The 18,817-nt window shown below is 42.9% G+C and overlaps 1 protein-coding gene across 15 annotated transcripts in view; it reads left to right on the top strand.

Annotated features, from left to right (window-relative positions):
* OBSCN (obscurin, cytoskeletal calmodulin and titin-interacting RhoGEF) overlaps nt 1–18,817 on the top strand; it is a 192,026-nt gene that overhangs the window by 110,938 nt on the left and 62,271 nt on the right. For 12 of the 15 annotated variants that reach the window (XM_075044005.1, XM_075044010.1, XM_075044022.1 and 9 more), the window contains 14 exons: nt 2,741–3,007; nt 5,080–5,352; nt 7,208–7,480; nt 9,141–9,428; nt 10,891–11,163; nt 12,339–13,694; nt 14,309–14,587; nt 14,953–15,031; nt 15,396–15,514; nt 16,334–16,531; nt 16,962–16,994; nt 17,100–17,198; nt 17,657–17,875; nt 18,655–18,721. In XM_075044005.1, coding sequence (XP_074900106.1) covers nt 2,741–3,007; nt 5,080–5,352; nt 7,208–7,480; nt 9,141–9,428; nt 10,891–11,163; nt 12,339–13,694; nt 14,309–14,587; nt 14,953–15,031; nt 15,396–15,514; nt 16,334–16,531; nt 16,962–16,994; nt 17,100–17,198; nt 17,657–17,875; nt 18,655–18,721 — 3,823 coding nt within the window. The remainder of the gene's footprint in view (nt 1–2,740; nt 3,008–5,079; nt 5,353–7,207; nt 7,481–9,140; nt 9,429–10,890; nt 11,164–12,338; nt 13,695–14,308; nt 14,588–14,952; nt 15,032–15,395; nt 15,515–16,333; nt 16,532–16,961; nt 16,995–17,099; nt 17,199–17,656; nt 17,876–18,654; nt 18,722–18,817) is intronic. The other 3 variants (XM_075044031.1, XM_075044041.1, XM_075044060.1) reach the window with 3 other exon arrangements.

Raw genomic sequence — 18,817 nt, forward strand, 5'->3', positions numbered from 1 at the left:
TTCTTTATTAAAATCTACCCTCATGCAATAACTGTCTACCATAAAGGGAATGATCCATGATATGGAATTGTAGTCAGTGGTTGATGTCTCCTTCTCTGTATAATGTGTCCCTTGTACATTCAGAAAATTTAACTCCCTGAAAAGATAAAATGCCAAATCACTTCTTCCTAATATCGGAATGATGCAGCAACAACGGAGCGTGCAAACCCCCCAAATCACATATCCATTTGTATCGATTTTCAGTTTCATATTTTCAGAGACAGAACCTGGTTCTGAGCTCTCTAGGCAAAGAACTCCAGTGGGCCTAAAACGTAAATTAAAAATAAATGCATCGTTAGGTATTCTACTCAGTCAAATAAAGGGCTCCTGAGAAGTTTTCATTTCACAGAATCACAGCATTGCTGATGTTAGAAGGGACCTCTGGAGATCATCTAGTCCAACCCCACAGCTCATGGTAGTACACATATGTATGTGCGTATTTTGTGCTACTATTAAGACAAGATTTCTTTAATGTGAACCTGAACCACAGCAGTATATGACTATAATTGGATTAGGATGAGAAAGGTATTTAAAAAACACCCCAGTTACACTGTTCTCAGTAACACTCGATTGAATAGGAAAGTAAAACACTAGTGAAATTCTAACCGTGCTTGTATGAACAGCCAATTTCACACACTTTATTTTGTCCAGAAATTGAAAAATAGACCTGTCTTCAAACTAGGTGTATTTCAGTCTATCTAGCTATCCATGGCTTGTTCTTCATCAAGGAACAAGTTATTTCTCTCTGTTCCGTGTGGCCCATTCTCCTGGTGTAAGGCATGCTTGTAACTGGATATATTCTGCAATAAGTGAGATCTCACAACAGCTATTCTTGTTGGGCCTTCACATTATCATTGCCCTACAACTACATTAATTCAGTGGCTCAGTATGATGGCATCTTCACCTATGGGCAGGGGGGAGATGGAAAATGTTGAAGGAGCTGTTGCTGCCTTCTGTCCCCCTTGGTCAGCGTGAGAATTACAGGCCCCAGGGTACATGTTGGCTCCTAAATCCCAAGGAGATTTCTGCCCTTCTGCATGGGTGAATAGGGCCACCAAGGTCTTAGGACAGCAGTGGCAAGGAGGAACGGGGCAGTGGAACCAGGACACCTTCCTTCTCCAAGACCACAGGTGACGTTTGCTGTGAGGAGCACATGTTTGCATCTTATGGAAAGGGACGGCAGTGTACTCCCCATCTGCACAGGTACCTTCTTGCTTCTTCAGGCCTGGTGTAACCCAAACATCTCCATGGTCTGCCATTGATGCCTTCTCTCCATAAACACATGCAGACACACGGAGTGGTCGAGGGAGCCTTAGGCAGCAGGATCAAGCCTTGCAACAACTTTCCAAAAGACATTTGCAAAACTATCTTTGCTTCCCAAGGTCTGCCAGTAGCATCCCAAATCCTCAACCTGATGCACCAATTTCAAGAGGAGCATTCCAGACAGAGGTCCAGTGTAGTTTATTCTAGCTGGCTTGTGATCAGAACAACTATTTGAAAGATAAGGATGTATATCAGCTTGCTTTGTTATCCTTCTATGTCCCATTGTAGCCGTATAAATTTGGGGGGGGGGGGGGGGGGGGGGGAGTTGACAGTTCTGCTGAGAAGGATGTTGCAGAGAGACTTCCATTTTCGGACCTCATTGAGCTTTTTCTTTTCAGCATAGATATTGCAGTTGTACAAAGTGGGTCCAATTTGCTGTCCAGGAGGCACTCCTTGGCTGCTTTGGAAGCTCACAATATTTTGAGGTTAGATATATCTACTGTGCTCTACAGCTGCCTCCTGAGAAGCAGAACTAGTATCTTAAAAGAAAGACTGGATGCAAAGCAGCCTCATGGATCTCGCCTTCTTCGGAGGAACTGTGTATCCAGCTGCTCCCAGCATCTTACGGGCTCTCAATCTGAAATTTCAATGGTTCATACTGCATCTTTAGATCATCTGCTGTAAAGGAAACCATGTTATTTTTCCCTGAACTATGTCTCTGCTGCAGAGGAACACACGGTTAAGCAAAACAACAAGTACCTGTCTCCTGTGAAGGGCCCTTTTTTGTTATAGTTGTCCTGGAGCTTTGCTCCTTGCGCTGCCAATGACTCCTCACACATAGCCATCGCCACCACAGGGCAGGAATGAGTATTTGCATTTGAGTATTGCATTTCTTTCCAATGAATGGTTGCAGTTTGCTCATACAAGGAGCCTCCAGTAGAGTTTGTGGCGTTTTCCCATTGCTTATGTGAGGTTGAGTGTTAGAGGGAACCACTCACGGCAGCCCACCCCTTGCACTCCTCCATCTCAGACCTGCGCTCCTGCCACATTCTGGGACGCAGAAGGGTTTCACGTCCAGTGCTTCCTAGTCTAGAGGGTCTCAGCAACGCTGGGAGGAAAACCAAGCCTGGAGGGAATCCCAGCAGATGTTCTGCACAGAAGTTCGTAGTCAGGACTGTTAAAGCACAAGCCTTAATTGCTGGTGGCCCATTTTCCAGTGTGATAGTTATATTCTAATGTACCAGTTTTGCTGCAATCCTGCTTGATGCTGACACCAGCACGGACTAAACTGCTAATCCCTGGTGTGCCCAGTCAGCTCCCTTGCTTGCACTGTCACTCTGCTTGCTCCCCGCAGGCTCTGTGCTTGTCAAAAATCTCTAAGTTGCAATTTCCATGAGGATCCACTAATGCATGTCCTTCCTGACGTGTTGGTTAACAGATCCAACCATTGAAGTGGTCAGTCCCATGCAGGATTTAACTGTTGATGAAGATGGCACAGCAGAGTTCATATGCCAATATTCTAGGCCAGTACACGCCATATGGAAGAAAAATGATCAGGAAATACATGCAGATGGGCAGCGAGTGATTATCGATCAGGACTGGAATGTAAGCATACTAAAAATTAAACCTACGGTACCAGAAGACACTGGCATCTATTCTTGTGAAGCTGAAGGCACTAAAGTGATGGCTGCACTTGATGTTCAAGGTGAGGTCTTCCAGCCAAAGAGGAAGACTATCATGGGTTCAAATAAAAGAGGTGGAAAAATCATGGCAGCACCTCCATAAGTGACACATCATATACCCACTCTTTGGTGTTCACTCCAGTACTGATAACGATGATAAAAATAGTTGGGAGTTAATGGGAACTGAATATGAAGCCACAGCATTTCACTGGAGCTTAGTTCTAATTAATGCTCCCTTATTACACCACTTACGCACCATACCTCTTCTACAATGAACGGGAACATCGGTGCAAAGGGATGTGTCCTGCTGAATTATTGTAAAATCACAGATGTAGTGTTGGTCCAAAGGAATAATAAGAGTACTTTTTGCTGTTACAGAGTGTTTTTTACACACAGTGTGCCTTAAAACCAGTAGCTAATGGAAAGTGCAGAATTCCATTTCATTTTCAGCTAAACTAAGGTAGCTTGGTATTTTACTTATTTCAAATACTGATCACCCAGGAATTACCTTCTCACTTGGCATCAGCATTTGTGAGGGCCCTGAGAAACAGTAAATAAAAATATTAGCAATAGGTTTAGAATTTTATATTGATGTTTCCTATTTTTTTTCTGCTGTGTACAGAATTACTGGTTTTGGTCACCAGGTGAATTAGTGTGATCAGCAAGAGCAATGGTTCTGATTTGCTCTCTGAATATTTGTCTTTTGTTAGGCAATTATGCATTCTTCCTTAACCGGAGTTGTGAGTACAGAAGAGCAGAGTATTATTTATTATAATATTTTCTACATTGATAAGCACCTTCCATTTTAGGGATTTAAAAAAGTGATAATGAATATAATCTAGAAGCATCCCAGAGGAGGAAGGATTTGCAATTGGCTGCTTTTCACAGTTGGGGAAACCAGTGCTCCAGAATTGCACAAATAAACAGCTCAGATTTGTTCTAACAAAATTATACATTTTCCAAGGATTTAGAAATGCCTCATTGTTCTCCATAAGCATGAATATTATAAAATACAGAAATTTTTTAGTAAATCATGCTTTCTTTTTTTCGTTGTTGTTATTAAATAAATTGTTCAGCTTTTTTTTTTTTTCTTGTGTGTGTGTGTGCTTAGAACAGTTCCAGATAATGGTTATAGAGATCTAAACAGGAATATTTCAGGGCATTGGTTTATATTATAGATCACGCTGAGCATTTTATAGTATTTGTGTAAACTGTATTTACTCAACCATGTGTTCCCACTGTTCTGCATGTAATTTGTCCATGTAGCTGGTCTAACACAAACTATATTCACATGCACCGGCCCACATTTAATTTTACAACAGGCTGATTGCTTATGTATAAATGTCCACTGATGCATGACTCTGTGGGCAAATGGAGTGTGTAGATACATGCATGTTTCTGACCACATAATTCACCACACACATATGAGAAAAATAAACCTAATACATTATCACAGAGCTTTTGTAATAATTCAGAAATTTACTATTCAAAATACTGTTGCTACAGATTTTAACTTTTTGTGTGTTTCCTAGAGGCAGACTTCTTAACTCAGATGACAGTCACTATAGCTTTGCCAGCTATAATACTCTCTCATATTTGCTTTGCATGAAAGGTAGTAAGATTTTTATCACAAGCTGTCAGTGGTTTCACATCTCCCCAGTTATGAGGATAATTGCACTGCCTGGGAGATCTGTGGGAAATGTTTCCTGCTATGAGACAGAAGAAATTTGATTATAATTTATCTTCCTGAGCTATCCCTTCCTATCAACTATTGGCCTGATTCATATAAACACCAATATATTTTTCTTTATTTGTAAAAATGGAAGTCAGGTTTCTGGAGGTAATCTAGATGAAATGCTAGAGGTCCTAGAGGTTTATCATTATTTTTAATCTCACTACTTAAAGTGTTTTTAAATATAGTATTGTGTTAGAGCGTGGCTGAAATCAACAACTAAACCTACAAGCACAGTTCATCTCATCCACATCCTTTCCATCAGCTTTCCAGCAGTGGGAATCATCCGGTGCTCCGAGGCTTGTTAATATTCAGATATGCATGGCCAAACAATTAATACTGTTCATTGTCCTTCTTTGCTAGCCAAGAACAGCATTGTCCAGGGCTTGGAGAACGTGGAAGCCGTGGAAGGAGGGGAAGCCCTGTTTGAATGCTATCTTTCCAAACCTGAGTGCTACAACTACAACTGGCTGATTGACGACGAGCCTGCCAAAACTACAGAAAACACTGAGATGGTTTACTTTGAAAATGGGCGCAGGCACCTTCTGCTGCTGAAGAACCTAACTCCCCAGGACAGCTGCAGGGTGACTTTTACGTGCAGCGATGCGATGACCTCAGCCTTCCTGACGGTGAAAGGTAAGAACTGAAGCACTTGTGCATGGGGAGTGTTGGAAAGGGCAAATGAACCAGGAAAATATGATGAGTAGGAGAGAGGAAAAGTTGCATTTGTTGCTTTTGTTTTACCTAAATCTTCTTCCCACACAACTGTTTTACAATTTCCTTTTTTTCTTGTTCTGTATGCCATGACATGGATATAAGCAGCATGAGTTGGCAATGAGTTAGGAGCAAATTACTGTCTTACAGTTGTCATCATTCTGATGAATTGGGTTGTGTTTACAAGTGCTTCGAGGCTCTAGAGAAGAGAATTATATCAGCAGCAATATGTCATGCAGGACAGCGTCAAATGCTTTGCAAAAGTTCAAGTAGAGCAACTGATGTTGTCTGCCTGGACTCGTACAAAGCATTTGACAGAGTCTTTCGTGACATCCTTATCTCTAAATTGGAGACATGCATTTGATGGATGGGCCACTCAGTGTATAAGGAATTGGCTGGATGGTTGTACTCAAAGAGTTACAGGCAAAGGCTTGATGTCTGAGTGGAGAGCAGTGCCAGTGGCGTTCCTCAGGGGTCGGTATCAGGATCGGTGCTGTTTGGCATCTTTGTCGGTGACGTGGACAGTGCGATTGAGCGCACCATCAGCAAGTTTGCTGACGACACCAAGCTGAGTGGTGCAGTTGACACACCTGAGGGATGGGATGCCATCCAGAGAGACCTGGACAGGCTTGAGAGGTGGGCCTGTGCAAAGTTCAACAAGGCCAAGTGCAAGGTGCTGCACATGGGTCAGGACACTCCCAAGCACAAATGCAGGCTGGGCAATGAGTGCTTTGAGAGCAGCCCTGCGGAGAAGGACTTGGGGGTGTTGGTTGATGAGAAACTCAGCATGACCCAGCAATGTGCGCTTGCAGCCCAGAAAACCAACTGTAACCTGGGCTGCATCAAAAGAAGCGTGACCAGCAGGTCAAGGGAGGGGATTCTCCCCCTCTACTCCACTCTCATGAGACCCCACCTGGAGTACTGCATTCAGCCGTGGAGCCCCCAACATAAGAAGGACATGGACTGTGGAGCAAGTCCAGAGGATGAGCAGAGGGCTGGAGCACCTCTCCTATGAAGACAGGCTGAGAGGGTTGGGGTTTTTCAGCCTGGAGAAGAGAAGGCTCTGGGGAGACCTTAGAGCAGCCTTCCAGTACCTAAAGGGGGACTCCAGGAAAGATGGAGAGGGACTTTTTGCAAGAACATGTAGTGATAGGACAAGGGGTAATGGTTTTAAATGGAAAGAGGGTAGATTTAGATTAGATGTAAGGAAGAAGTTCTTCCCTGTGAGGGCGGTGAGGCACTGGAAGAGATTGCCCAGAGAAGCTGTGGATGCCCCATCCCTGGCAGTGTTCAAGGCCAGGTTGGATGGGGCTTTGAGCAACCTGGTCTAGTGGAAGGTGTCCCTGCCCATGGCAGGGGGGTTGGAACTAGATGATCTTCAAAGTCCCTTCCAATGCAAACCATTCTATGATTCTATGAACATTATCTCTGTATCCTTGTATTTTATGCTATTACTGGAGACCCCTGTGGGGATCAGAGCCCCTTACAGAGTACAAGAACAGCCATCCTCAGTCATAGCATGGTACCTCCGTTGTGGTTTTCTGCTACTTGGGAAAGAAAGACATTGCTAGGTTGGGTTTTGCTCCTGAAAGTTTTGGAAAGTTTCAGTCCCCAATGATACCTTCTGTTCTAGTGACATATATAACCTCCTTTTTAATGACCTGCTTGGTATCCAAGGCCTGACTGTCCAGAGCTTCAACATAAATATTCACAAAATCTCTCTTGCCTGTATTTGTTTCTGTAGCTGAGGGGTTTGGTTACCTATTTTTACCTATAGGGTGGCGCCTACAGATCTTGCAGCCCCTCACAGATGTTGAAGTCTCTCCGGGAGAGAAAGCTACGTTTAGCTGTGTTCTAAGTGAAGCTGTGCCAATTAATGAAGTTGCCTGGTATAGTAATGACGTAGAGATCCAGTCGGATGAGGACTGGGAAGTACAAGCAGATGGAAACAAATACAAACTTATTCTGAAAAAAGCCCAACCGCATCATTCTGGAGAGGTGACCTTTGCTTCCAGGGAAGCAATTGCATCAGCCAAGTTATCTGTGATAGGTAAGTATCTGTCATTCTAGCCCAGTGGCACTTGAAATCTCAGAATTTGGTATTGAGCTACAACATTGACTTTTCTAATCTTTGTGCTGCTTCTTTTCTCTCTGCCTTGCATGTCCCAAGCTAGTCTTCTTAGTCTGAGGAGATGCTACTGGACAACTTGTTCTTTGACCAGAAATAGCCCACGTCATCAGAAGAAAATTCTATCAGGCTATGGTAGAGATATTCACCAGCTTTCTTTAGCTGCAGTCTTTTGTAAAATGTAACACAGAGTTCAATGGAAATCAGTTTACTCAGAGTTCAACATCACCCACATCAAATGTGGATATGGGAGGGAGCTGAACTAGAATGCATATGGAAAAATTATGCAGGGCAGCAGAGAACCCTTTCAAATTTGCTAATCTACTCAAGTGCAGGGCAACCAGTTTTCCAGATTAATGAGTTGCATATTAAAATCTTCCTGTGGATGAGATCCGTGAAACACACACCTTGTACTTCAGAGATACAAGAGTTAATTGCTCTTGGAGTACTTCACAAGTAGAAAAGATGATAGTTCCCTAATTCCCTCGTGGGGCAGGTTAGACCAATGATTCATCGATGTCCATTCCAGCACCCAAGGTCTGGCTTCTTCCCACCCTGGGATAGGTGGGTCACCGAGCAATGGTCATGGCAGCACAACCCCAGTGATGATTATGAGATAATTGCAGTGTGTTTTAGCTGTACGCTGTAATTGAGATGTTCAAGAGCCATTGATTGACTGTCCATTCTTTAAATTATTACAGGTAGTCTGTCTATCTAATGATTTCTGAGAGTTGAGAGATTTCCGATATATTCCAGTCATTTCCACCAAAAAACCCTGGTTGTTGATGGATTTAAAACAACATCTTCTTTTGGCATCTTCATTTTAGGAACTGCAAAATACTATCCTCATTGACTCCTCCCGTTGACAGGTTTTCTGTATGAAATTTGGCTGAAAATAGAGAAAAGAAGCTTTTATGTTATGTTTGTGGTGTCCTGAATTAAAGAACTGGCTGTTGACCTTATTTGCCTTTAATTTGTTGGATTGGTACATTGTGTCAGGTCATTTACTTGGTAAATGCCTTAACCTTGAAGACTAGAAGAATCATGTCTGTCTTCTAAGCCAAAGTGTAAATTAAGTGAGGAACATTTTCCAATGTACTGAGTATGATCATCAGCAGCCAATCTGGATTGAATTACTAGAGTTACACTGTAGTCCAATGATAACTTGATTTCCATTAAGGCCAGACCTGAAATAAATACGATCAAGGCCCAAATGTACTTGAAGTTTTCAGCTAAGTTCCCTGATAATATGGACAGCATAGGGTCATCTTTATTTTGAGCTGGGTGGGACAAAGCAGCATGAAAACAAAATCACAACAATATGTGATATTAGGTATGTGAGATGACGGTTGGAAAAACGAATGTTTGTCATTAGCAGTGTAGAACAAGGCAGACAAAGGAAAACTCAATGGTGCCCATAGATGTCTTACGGTCATGGGCATGTACCCACACAACTTTACAGTAAGACAAATACTGAATCTGTTGCACTTCTTTCTTATAGCTTGTAGAAGGCTCTTGGTTGTTTTAGTATAAAGGATTATTGATCATGTTGTACATCACGGGACCTCTGTTGTGCCTTCAGCCCACCCCGATCCACCTGAAGAACCAGAAGTTTTAAGTAAGAGCAGTCACTCTGTAACTCTGTCTTGGTACAAGCCATTGAGCGACGGTGGTTGTGACATCCTAGGCTACAACGTGGAGAGGAAAATCCCAGGTGTTGGCTGGCAGTCCTGCAGCAAGGCCGTTATTCAAAACACAGAGTTTGTGGTGGACGATCTCACCCCGGGTGAACCCTACAGATTCCGTGTCTCGGCTATAAACAAAGTTGGGGCGAGTGAGCCGGTGCACTTCCCTCAGACGGTGCGGCTAGGTGAGAATGGAGAGATGCTCCCGTGGACGACTGCAAGCTGCTGTAGACCTTGTGTTTCGCATGGCATGCCTGCTTCACCCATTCCAGGCATCTCCTGGAAGAGTTCACTCTGCAACGTCTTTCAGTGCTTTGCTGCCAACGTAATAGAGGAGAAAGAGCTTGGAAAAATTGTTCTGGGCTGCCACAAACAAAACCTGCTGCGTTGTTAGTGCTCAACACTTTTTTCTCCAAACCGCATCAAGCTGTCTTGCAGCCTGCACTGCATCCATGTGTTGTCTGGTCACCATGAGTTTCTCTTCTGATGGAATTAGGATGGAATGAGTCAAAAGGCGCATGTTGGAATGCATTTGGGGTAACCAAGACCCTGGTACCAATGCAGTGGGTGGGCAGTGTTGTCTTCTTCACCCGTCTTCCTCTCTCATATAATTTGCATATCTTTTTCAATAACCCCTACAAAAAAATGCTGGAGGACACAGTACCTTTGCTGTGAAGTCTGTTGGCAAAACTTTGGAAGCTACAGTGGGATGGAAAGCCACTCCCTCAATCTTTCTTTTCTTGCAACTCTTTCTGTGATATCTGAGTGCCCAACAAATTCCTCGAAGTGAGAATGATAATAATAATAAGTCCTCTTTTTGCAACATAACAACTGCCAGTGTGTCAGCTGGATGCTGATAACTCTGCATATGTCGATTTTGTCTACAACAAACCCAAGGCGTTTTGGGCAGCGGTCCCCTCACCCTGATGAAATGTGCAGAGGGGCAGATCACGGTCAGGACTGTGCTGCTTTTGGGAACTCAGTTGTGTGCTTTACAACCCAGTCAACCTCTCCACTTTTGACGTGTTTGTCTTGACTTCATTTTGAGTATCGCTGTCATGCAAACAGCATACCATTGTCAGGCCTCATTCCAAAGTAAAGAAGATACAGAGAATTTTTATTTTAAAAATTCTTTATGCTTTCTGAGAATTTTTAAACTCTTCCTAAACTAGCATAAATATATAATACATTTTTTTACTTTCAAGACTGGGATGAATGTCACTTTTAATAATCTCCTTTCTTTTTTATTCTTTTTATTATTTCTTTCTTGTCTTACTTCAGAACTTCTTCCTTCTAAACATTAAGATCTGCTAGAATCTGTAGGACTTTTTGAATGCTGGTGATGGGTAAATGAAGATCAGCAAATAAACACAGGAATGTGAAAAATGAAACCACTTTTGCATGTATATATTTAAATGGAGCTGGTTTAACCTCTGGGAGAGCTTGTACAGTTACTTTGGTGTTATCTTTGGAAGTATAAGGTTTGGATGCTTCCCATGACTTCTTTTTTTCTTTGGTTGTCTACAACAGCCAAAGAATCTATAAATGAAGGATGGGATGCTTGGATAATTTACAGAGTGATCTGGAGTGCCTTAAAGCCAGATTACGATATGTTCTTTGTGTTAATTCAGTTTTTTGTAATTACAGAGCCTCCAGTTACAGTCACCCATCCTTTGGTGGGAGGATCAGTCTCAGAAGGGGAGGTGGCTCGCTTGGAGTGCCAATTATCAAGTGAATCTGAAAAGAGAGTGACATGGTTCAAAGGAAAAGAACAAATACAAGCTGGAGGGAGATATGAGATCCTCTCTGATGGAAAAAAGCAGATACTCATTATCCATGCATTTAAACCTGAAGATCAGGACACATACACCTGTATGGTTTCTCCAGAAGTCAAATCTGTTGCCAGCTTGTGTCTTGAAGGTACGGAGAGTGCATTCCTGTGATGTTAAATCAGTTCTGCTTATGGACATCCAGGGGCAGATCCACAGCGTGGATTGGAATTAATTTTCTTTTACAAGCTGTGTCTAAAATCCACAAAGAATTGTTATCTTCCTGTTCGGTATTGCCCAGTATGTTTCTGAATCCCTAACAGCTTTGAGTTGCTCAGATAAGATTTTCCTGATTCTGATATTTAAGGTGGGATACAGTTGCCTTACATGGGTTTCTGGTACATTTTGAGATGTCTTAGGGTATCCTCCCTGGCCTTCAGCTACCATTTCAGAAAGTGAAGACTCTTTCATATGTTCTGCATAGTATCTGCCAGTCCCCTGTCCTAGACATCCCAAATGGCTTTGGGTCATAGTGTTTAGGAAGCTGAATTGTGCCCTGTGGGTGGGAATCAGTGGCCCACACACAGGCATGTAGTGCCATTGAGGCACTTCAGGATATCACCCCCGTCCTCCATCTCCTTCTCCAAAGGGACCCAGAGCACTCCTAGGTCCTGTGTTGTATCTGAGAGCCACATGTAGATGTCCCAGACAGCCTGGAGCTTCTCAAAAGGTACTGGGCGCTATGTGGAGGCAGATCAATGTGTCGCAGAGGGTGACTCACAACCTTCAGACTTAGACAAATCTAAACAGGTAGGTACCTCCATGTGATGTGCGAGTCTCAGCTCCTGTTATAGCCAGTGGAGGTCTCTTCAAGACAGTCAGTGGAGCCCTGTCTAGCTGTAAAATAGGATGAGCATGATGGATGAGCATAGGTTGACCAGGTTCCACTGACAGTCTTAACTAGATATTCATCAACTGCAACATTTAAAAAGGGCAGACATTTATTTATTGGGCTCAAGTGTGTGAAGGATAAAAAAATTGTTGTCTGGCCATGTTTTAAGTGCTTGTATAGCATCACAGGATAGTTGAGGTTGGAAAGGACTTCTGAAGACAGTGTAGTCCACCCCTCGCATAAAGCAGAGTTACCTAGAACAAGTTGCCCAGGACCACGTCCAGTTATATTAAATTCACATTTTGTTCTCAACAGAATGCTTAGTTAAATGCCACTGATACTCTTCCACCCAGACTTTAGAGTAATATTTCCGTGTGCTTTCTCAAAGCTTACTTACAGACATTGTCTTTTAACATCAGTTTAATTCTTCTCAGTTCCCACAGTGACAATGCTAAAAGAGATTGCCCAGGAAGCACCCTCTGCAAGCCAACCAGAAGAGCTTGTGGATGGCCACGTCCAGCCCAGCTTACCCCCTGAGGCTGCTCAGGAGGGAGATCTTCACCTCCTTTGGGAAGCCCTGGCCAAGAAACGCCGGATGAGCCGGGAGCCCACCTTGGATTCCATCAGCGAGGTGCCTGAAGAGGACGAGAAGCTCCAGAAGTTGAGGAAGGAGGAAGCAGAGATGTCTCACTACTACTCGGAGGAGTACTCCACATGTGATGAGCTGGCTAGGACAGGAGAAGCAGATTTCTCTTTCACAAGCTCAGATGATGAATCTAGAGCTGGGACTCCTTCGCTAGTAAACTACCTCAAGAAAGCCGGGAAGGCAAGCGTCAGTGTGACTAGCAAGGTTCAGTCCATTCCCACAGGCAAATTATGGAAACAGTGGGAGAAATCCAGCATGGAGACCGTTGTGGCTGCCCCAGCTGCTAAACCAGCTGAACCAGAAGTACCAGATTTAGATGATCCTTCCATGAACAAGGCTGCTGTGAAGATCCAAGCTGCTTTCAAAGGCTACAAGGTCAGGAAAGAGATCAAGCAACAAGAGTGCCCAGTGTTTACTGAGACCTTCAAAGATTTCTCTGGTGAGCCTGGGAGCACTCTCCACCTTGAGTGCGTGGCCCACAGCAAAACTGACATGAAAGTCCGTTGGCTGAAAGACGGGGAAGAGCTTTCAGACGGTCGCTACTATCACATAGACAATTACAGTGATGGGACCTGCTCTTTGATTATCACTGGCCTGGAGAGGAAAGATGCAGGTAAATACACCTGTGAGGCATCCAATAAATTTGGCAAGGTTTCACACAGCGCTAAGGTGGTTATTGGCGATCAGGAACCTCAAGTTCTTCAGAAGGAGAAGCAGGTTAAACAGAGCACTGACAGTGAGACAGAAAGCTCGTCCGGCAGCGAGCTGGATGATGCTTTCCGTAAAGCAGGAAGGAGACTTCACAGACTCTTCAAGGCCAAGATCTCAACAGAGATTTCTGATGTGGAGGAAGAGCTTTTTGTCAGTGCGGATGAAGGGGACCTAGAGGTGGTCGACCATCAGACGTATCGTGAGGATGACCAGTACATCTACATCAAGTTTGAAATCTTGTCCGAGGCAAAAACTGCTGCCACTCGATTCAGAGAGATGTTTGGTGCTCTGGGAATTCCCGTGGAGATTGACATTTTGGAACAAGGCCCTAAAAAAATTGAATTGCGTATTGGGAAAGCAACACCGCCCACCCATGGGAAGTTTGCACCACCAGTAGTGAGACCTCCACCACCGTTGCTGACTACTGATACAGGTAGGTGAAGCAAGCCTGTTCATTCTTTGGAAAAGGCAGCTGGAGCAGGTCATCATGTTATCTTTTCACTCATGAATAACTTCCAAAAAGCCTTTGTTTTTCATTTGGTGCAGATAATTTTCTGGAAAATTTGCACTTTTGGAAAAAACAATGAATTGTTTATTCTTTTTCATTTTGAGGGAGAGGAGGGAGCTTAGTGATGAAGGAGGGGGTTGCAAAGTATTGACTTATCTACAAAGCTGCTTTTCACAATAGAAATGTCCCCTACTACAATAGTATGGCCGTAAGCGCTATGATTATTATAATACTTTAATAAATGAATCTGTTTTCAGAACAGTCCTGAGGGAGACAAGACATTTCAGCAAGGAGAGGAACAGAGGCAATGTCTGGTTTGCAGCTGTGGTATTGCGATGCTTATAGAGTTATGGAATATCTTCATAGTGTTTGTCAGGGAGTTTCTTCTTGACTGTTGTCACAGAGAAAAGAGATCATTCTGCAATTAAAAAACCCTAGAAACCAGAAGTCTTCAGGCACTGGGCAGCAGTGCTCTTAAAATACGTCTTTTAACACAACCAAGTTTTTCCTTTCTTCTCTCCTAACTACCCGGACTTTAGCTCCCATGTTCATGACTGAGCTCCAAAACCAAGAGGTACAAGATGGATATCCAGTCAGCTTTGACTGCATTGTCGTTGGCAAACCGCTCCCCACAGTACGCTGGTTCAAGGATGGGAAAGCTATTGAAGAAAACGATCATTACATGATCAATGAGGACCAGGAAGGGTGCCATCAGCTCATCATCACAGCTGTGGTCCCCACTGACATGGGTGTTTACCGTTGCCTCGCTGAAAACAACATGGGGGTTGCTTCAACCAAGGCTGAGCTTCGAGTGGATTGTAAGTCTCAAAATCACTGTAGAAAAACCAAGGGAAGGGGTCCTGCTGAGAGATGGACAGTTGGGTTTTTTTCAAGAAAAACACCATTTACATTTAAAAAAAAGTATGCATTGCCCACAAAATGTTTCACTTGCAAACCTCTTGGGTTCAGTTGGGTTTTGCCAGCTCCAAGGCAAGGCTCAGAGCAAAGCTTTTCAAATAAACAGAGGTGTTTTCCATAATCCAGGGACATGTGGGTTCCTGCTGCAGTAGCAGTGTGAAATCAACCTGCCACTCACTCAAATCAGTAGGGAAACTATAATTATAGTAAGAAAAATAGTTTCAAAGCTCAGATTATAGAAAAGACTTCCTCTTCCATTTAACAGTGACCAGCACTGACTATGAGACAGCAGCAGATGCAACAGAGACATCTTCTTACTACAGTGCCAAAGAATATATTTCAAGGTAAAATTTTGAACTGTAGCTCTTTCTAACTTCTGACTTGATAAGATTAATATGTATATTATTGTCAAGCCTGGTTTTGCTATATCTAGCAGGGCCAATTTAATGTCATAAAGGAACAGCTAGACCAGCCAAGATGCAATAACTGCAACAGCTGGACATTTATCATGTGTAAACTTGCTCTGGCTGCCTTGGGGCTAGCTTGGATATTTCTTCATGGTATCAGTTGATTACTTTTAATGTCATGTGGTGCTGAATCTGTTGTCATGATGACAAAACCCACAGACTGAATTAACCTAAAATAGGTGATTCTGATTCCTAACTCTTTTCTGGCTTGCTGACTTTCTTCTTTCTAATTGCTTCTTAGCCGAGAACAGGAGGAATCTACCACTGAGGAGGAGCAATTGCCCCAGATCTTCGACGAGCTTCATGATATTCATGTGGCACCTGGAGCATCACTGGCTAAATTTCACCTGAAGGTGAAAGGTGAGGGGAGCCCACAGCACTGTCAGTCACTGTCACTTCGACCTGCTGTCAGGTTGAAGTGCTGGACAAGTTTTTCCGATGTGCTTTTCTGCAGCTGTGAGTCCAGCCCGTACATCTTGTACCACGTTTGCACAAAACAGCTAGAAGGATGTGTTCATGCTGATGAACATTGATTTTGCAGCAGACTCAGGCAGATTAAGTGTCTCATTCTGTGTCCATGTCTCCCGGCATAATTACAGGCATACGCTTCTGAAAATGGAGTCCTGTAATTCTCTGAGCATTAGTTATGGAGGAGCAATAAGGAATGGAAAAAAGATAGTGAGGGTGTCCTTTTTTCTCTTTAATAAACGAAACAGTCCTGGATTTGCCTTACTCTATGAGGGGATTGCTGCTACAACCTAAAAACTCCAAAAACATCCACCCGGTGTTGACTGTCTGTGGTAGGGAGAGGTAGAGATTCCCCTATTTTCTCCAATTGCTGCCTATAAAAATGATGCGAACTGTTTTGGCTTCAACTTTTCTCTTTGTGTACGTTGCAAATCGGACCTAAGTGTTACCTTTCCAACCTGGAAGGCATTTGCACATGCAGCCAATATGGGGATTGCCAGAAACTGAAGAGAGAGGGAAGAACTTGAACAGATAAATAGAATTTCATGAATTTGCAGCCATTCCTAATAGGATAAATCCCTGAAACAGCAGCCCTGGGCAGACCTGAGGATTCCTTAGCTTCTGCTCAGAAGGATCTGCCTGTTTGGAGATGCTCCTAAATCGATGTTGCCAATTCATTCTGTTCTCCATGTCTGTAACTGCTCCTCACAGGGTACCCACAGCCTCGTCTCTACTGGTTCAAAAACGGACAGCCATTAAAAGCCTCGGATCGCATCCTCAAGACTGATAAACAGGAATTCCACTCACTGGAAATTCGGGATGTCACTAAGGCAGATGCTGGCCAGTACTCAATATTTGTCATCAATTCTGCTGGTTCTGCATTTTCGTCAGCCAGGCTGCTAGTCAAAGGTAGGTATTGGACTATTTTTGGCACCTGCTTTTCTCTATTCCAGTGGCTCTTTCCATTTTATGTAGTTATTTTTCTTCAAAAACCTACCAAGGTAAGTCAAGTGAGGTAGGGAAGTCTGTAGATAAAAGATGACACGATTTAATCTTGGTTCACCTATAAATTTACCAGGTGTCCCAAAGATGAGATATGTCACTTCTCTAGGGTCTGACTGTTGTCTCAGAAACATAGATTTTTATACCTGCCCAACCTCATTAACTTTAATGGTTCACTTTCTTAAAACTGAGGGCCTCTATAAATTATACTTACATTTCTGTGTCATATCTCCTGCAAGGAGTAATCCCCTGGAATCACTGTTTGGTTTTGGGATTTTTTGTTCAACTCATGGACAGAAAGGTATTTGTCATTTTGTTTGTTCTTCTTGTGTTACAGATCCTGATGAGAAAGAAGAGCCATCAGAAACAGGTGAGAGAAGCCATAGCAGGTGGTAACAGAACCCCTAGGAATTTTTCAGTAGTCTAAACTCACACAGAAGGTGTCACCACGTTTCATCAATAATGTCATTTTCAGATTCCCATGAGCAGCTGATACCACCAAGATTCCTAGAAAGATTTACTAATAAAAAGGTGAAAAAAGGTGCAAGCATCACATTATCTGTAAAAGTTGAAGGTAAGTGGATAGATACCTTGCCTCTCTGCATAACACTTAAATTGCATAACTTCTTGACACATTCTAGACTTTCTCTGGCCCAAGTTATTGCAACCTCATCTCCTGTATCTGAAGTCTGGGACTCTACTCCCAACTTTGTAAGAGACTTTACGTGCTTTACAGAAAAGCATCTTACTCATCTTCTCCTCCATTTTCCTGTATGTAAAAATAGGGATAGTAACACTTATTAGTCTCATGAAAATGTGTTGATTAACAGTTTTGGTTTTACAAAAAGTTTTAATGTCCTTATGAGTGTGCTGTAGAAAGGTTTATGTTTCTTTATTATATATTAAGCCTGTTATTGTTGGGAAAGCATCAGGAAACAGATCAAAATAGCATTTATTCACAGCATGGCTCATAACGGTAAGGAAGGAACACCATTAGGAAAATTAAAGCTCCTTGCATTGGTTTTCCTTTAGGACATCCACCCCCAACTATCACTTGGCTGAAAGAAGAGTCTCAGGAAGATATCCTGTGGATCAAACCAGACACTCCTGGATATAAACTTGCCAGTTCAAATATGCATCACAGTCTAATCCTGTTGGATGTTAAAAAGAAGTACAGTGGAGCTTATACGTGCATTGCTACCAACAAGGCTGGCCAGTCCATCTGCACGGCCACCCTGGAAGTTGCAGATGGTAAATCTTTGTTACAATACAAACACATTCTCTATGTTACCTTTTATACAGTGCCTAAGAGAAAGCAACTGAAAAAAAAAATGCATTTTCCCAAGATTAGCCATGACTTTGCTTGTCTTGCAAATGATCACACTTGTTACTTCTATAGTAATTTAGATTTCTGACCCTATTTTGGATTAACAGCAGCACCTTTCCTGTATCAACAGAAGACAAGTCTAAGAAACAACCAAATTAAGCACAAAGGGAAAAGAAAGGAAGAAAGGCAATGTAAAGTAACTAGAAAAAGCCACCATTTGAAAAATTATTTTGAGTTCTTCACTCTGCTAAGTTATTTGGCATTGCAGAATTGCCTTAAGGCAGCTAGAGTCATTTGCTTCCCCTTTTGCAGAGCTTTCCAGGGCCTATTCTGGCACAATTCCTTCAGTAAGACAGGGGACAAGCAAATATAGGCTGGGAGCGGGGGCCACACTGTGAAGGACTCCATTTTTCTGTTATCCTTCCTTGCATCCCACAGTTTTATTGTACCAAGAGTTAGAGGAGCATAGCTTGAGCAGCGTGGAGAAATCGGGCAATCATACGTCTACGTGAACAGGGAGAGGAGCAAACTATTTGCATCATATGAGTTGGGAGTAGGTTTCCCAGGTTAGGAGCTGCTAACAGGGCAGATTCAGTATTCTAGTGTTCCCAGTAATCCATATCTAGAAAACGTGCTTATATTAAATACATAAAAAGAACATTCTCTGCCTTCTGACCTCTGATGATAAACCCTAATCTTGCAGTGAAAGAGGCTGAAGTTCTGACCCAGGAGCGCGTGATGGTGTCAGAAGCCATCATGACCACACTGGGGTAAGTGGTTGGCCACCCAGGCCGAAGTGGAGCAATGCAGGTACCACCCTGTAGAACTTCCCAAGAGTCACTTTTAGGCAGTGTTCATATCTTATA

This window comes from Buteo buteo, chromosome 2, assembly GCF_964188355.1.
Source record: "Buteo buteo chromosome 2, bButBut1.hap1.1, whole genome shotgun sequence".
Taxonomy (NCBI): Eukaryota; Metazoa; Chordata; class Aves; order Accipitriformes; family Accipitridae; genus Buteo; species Buteo buteo.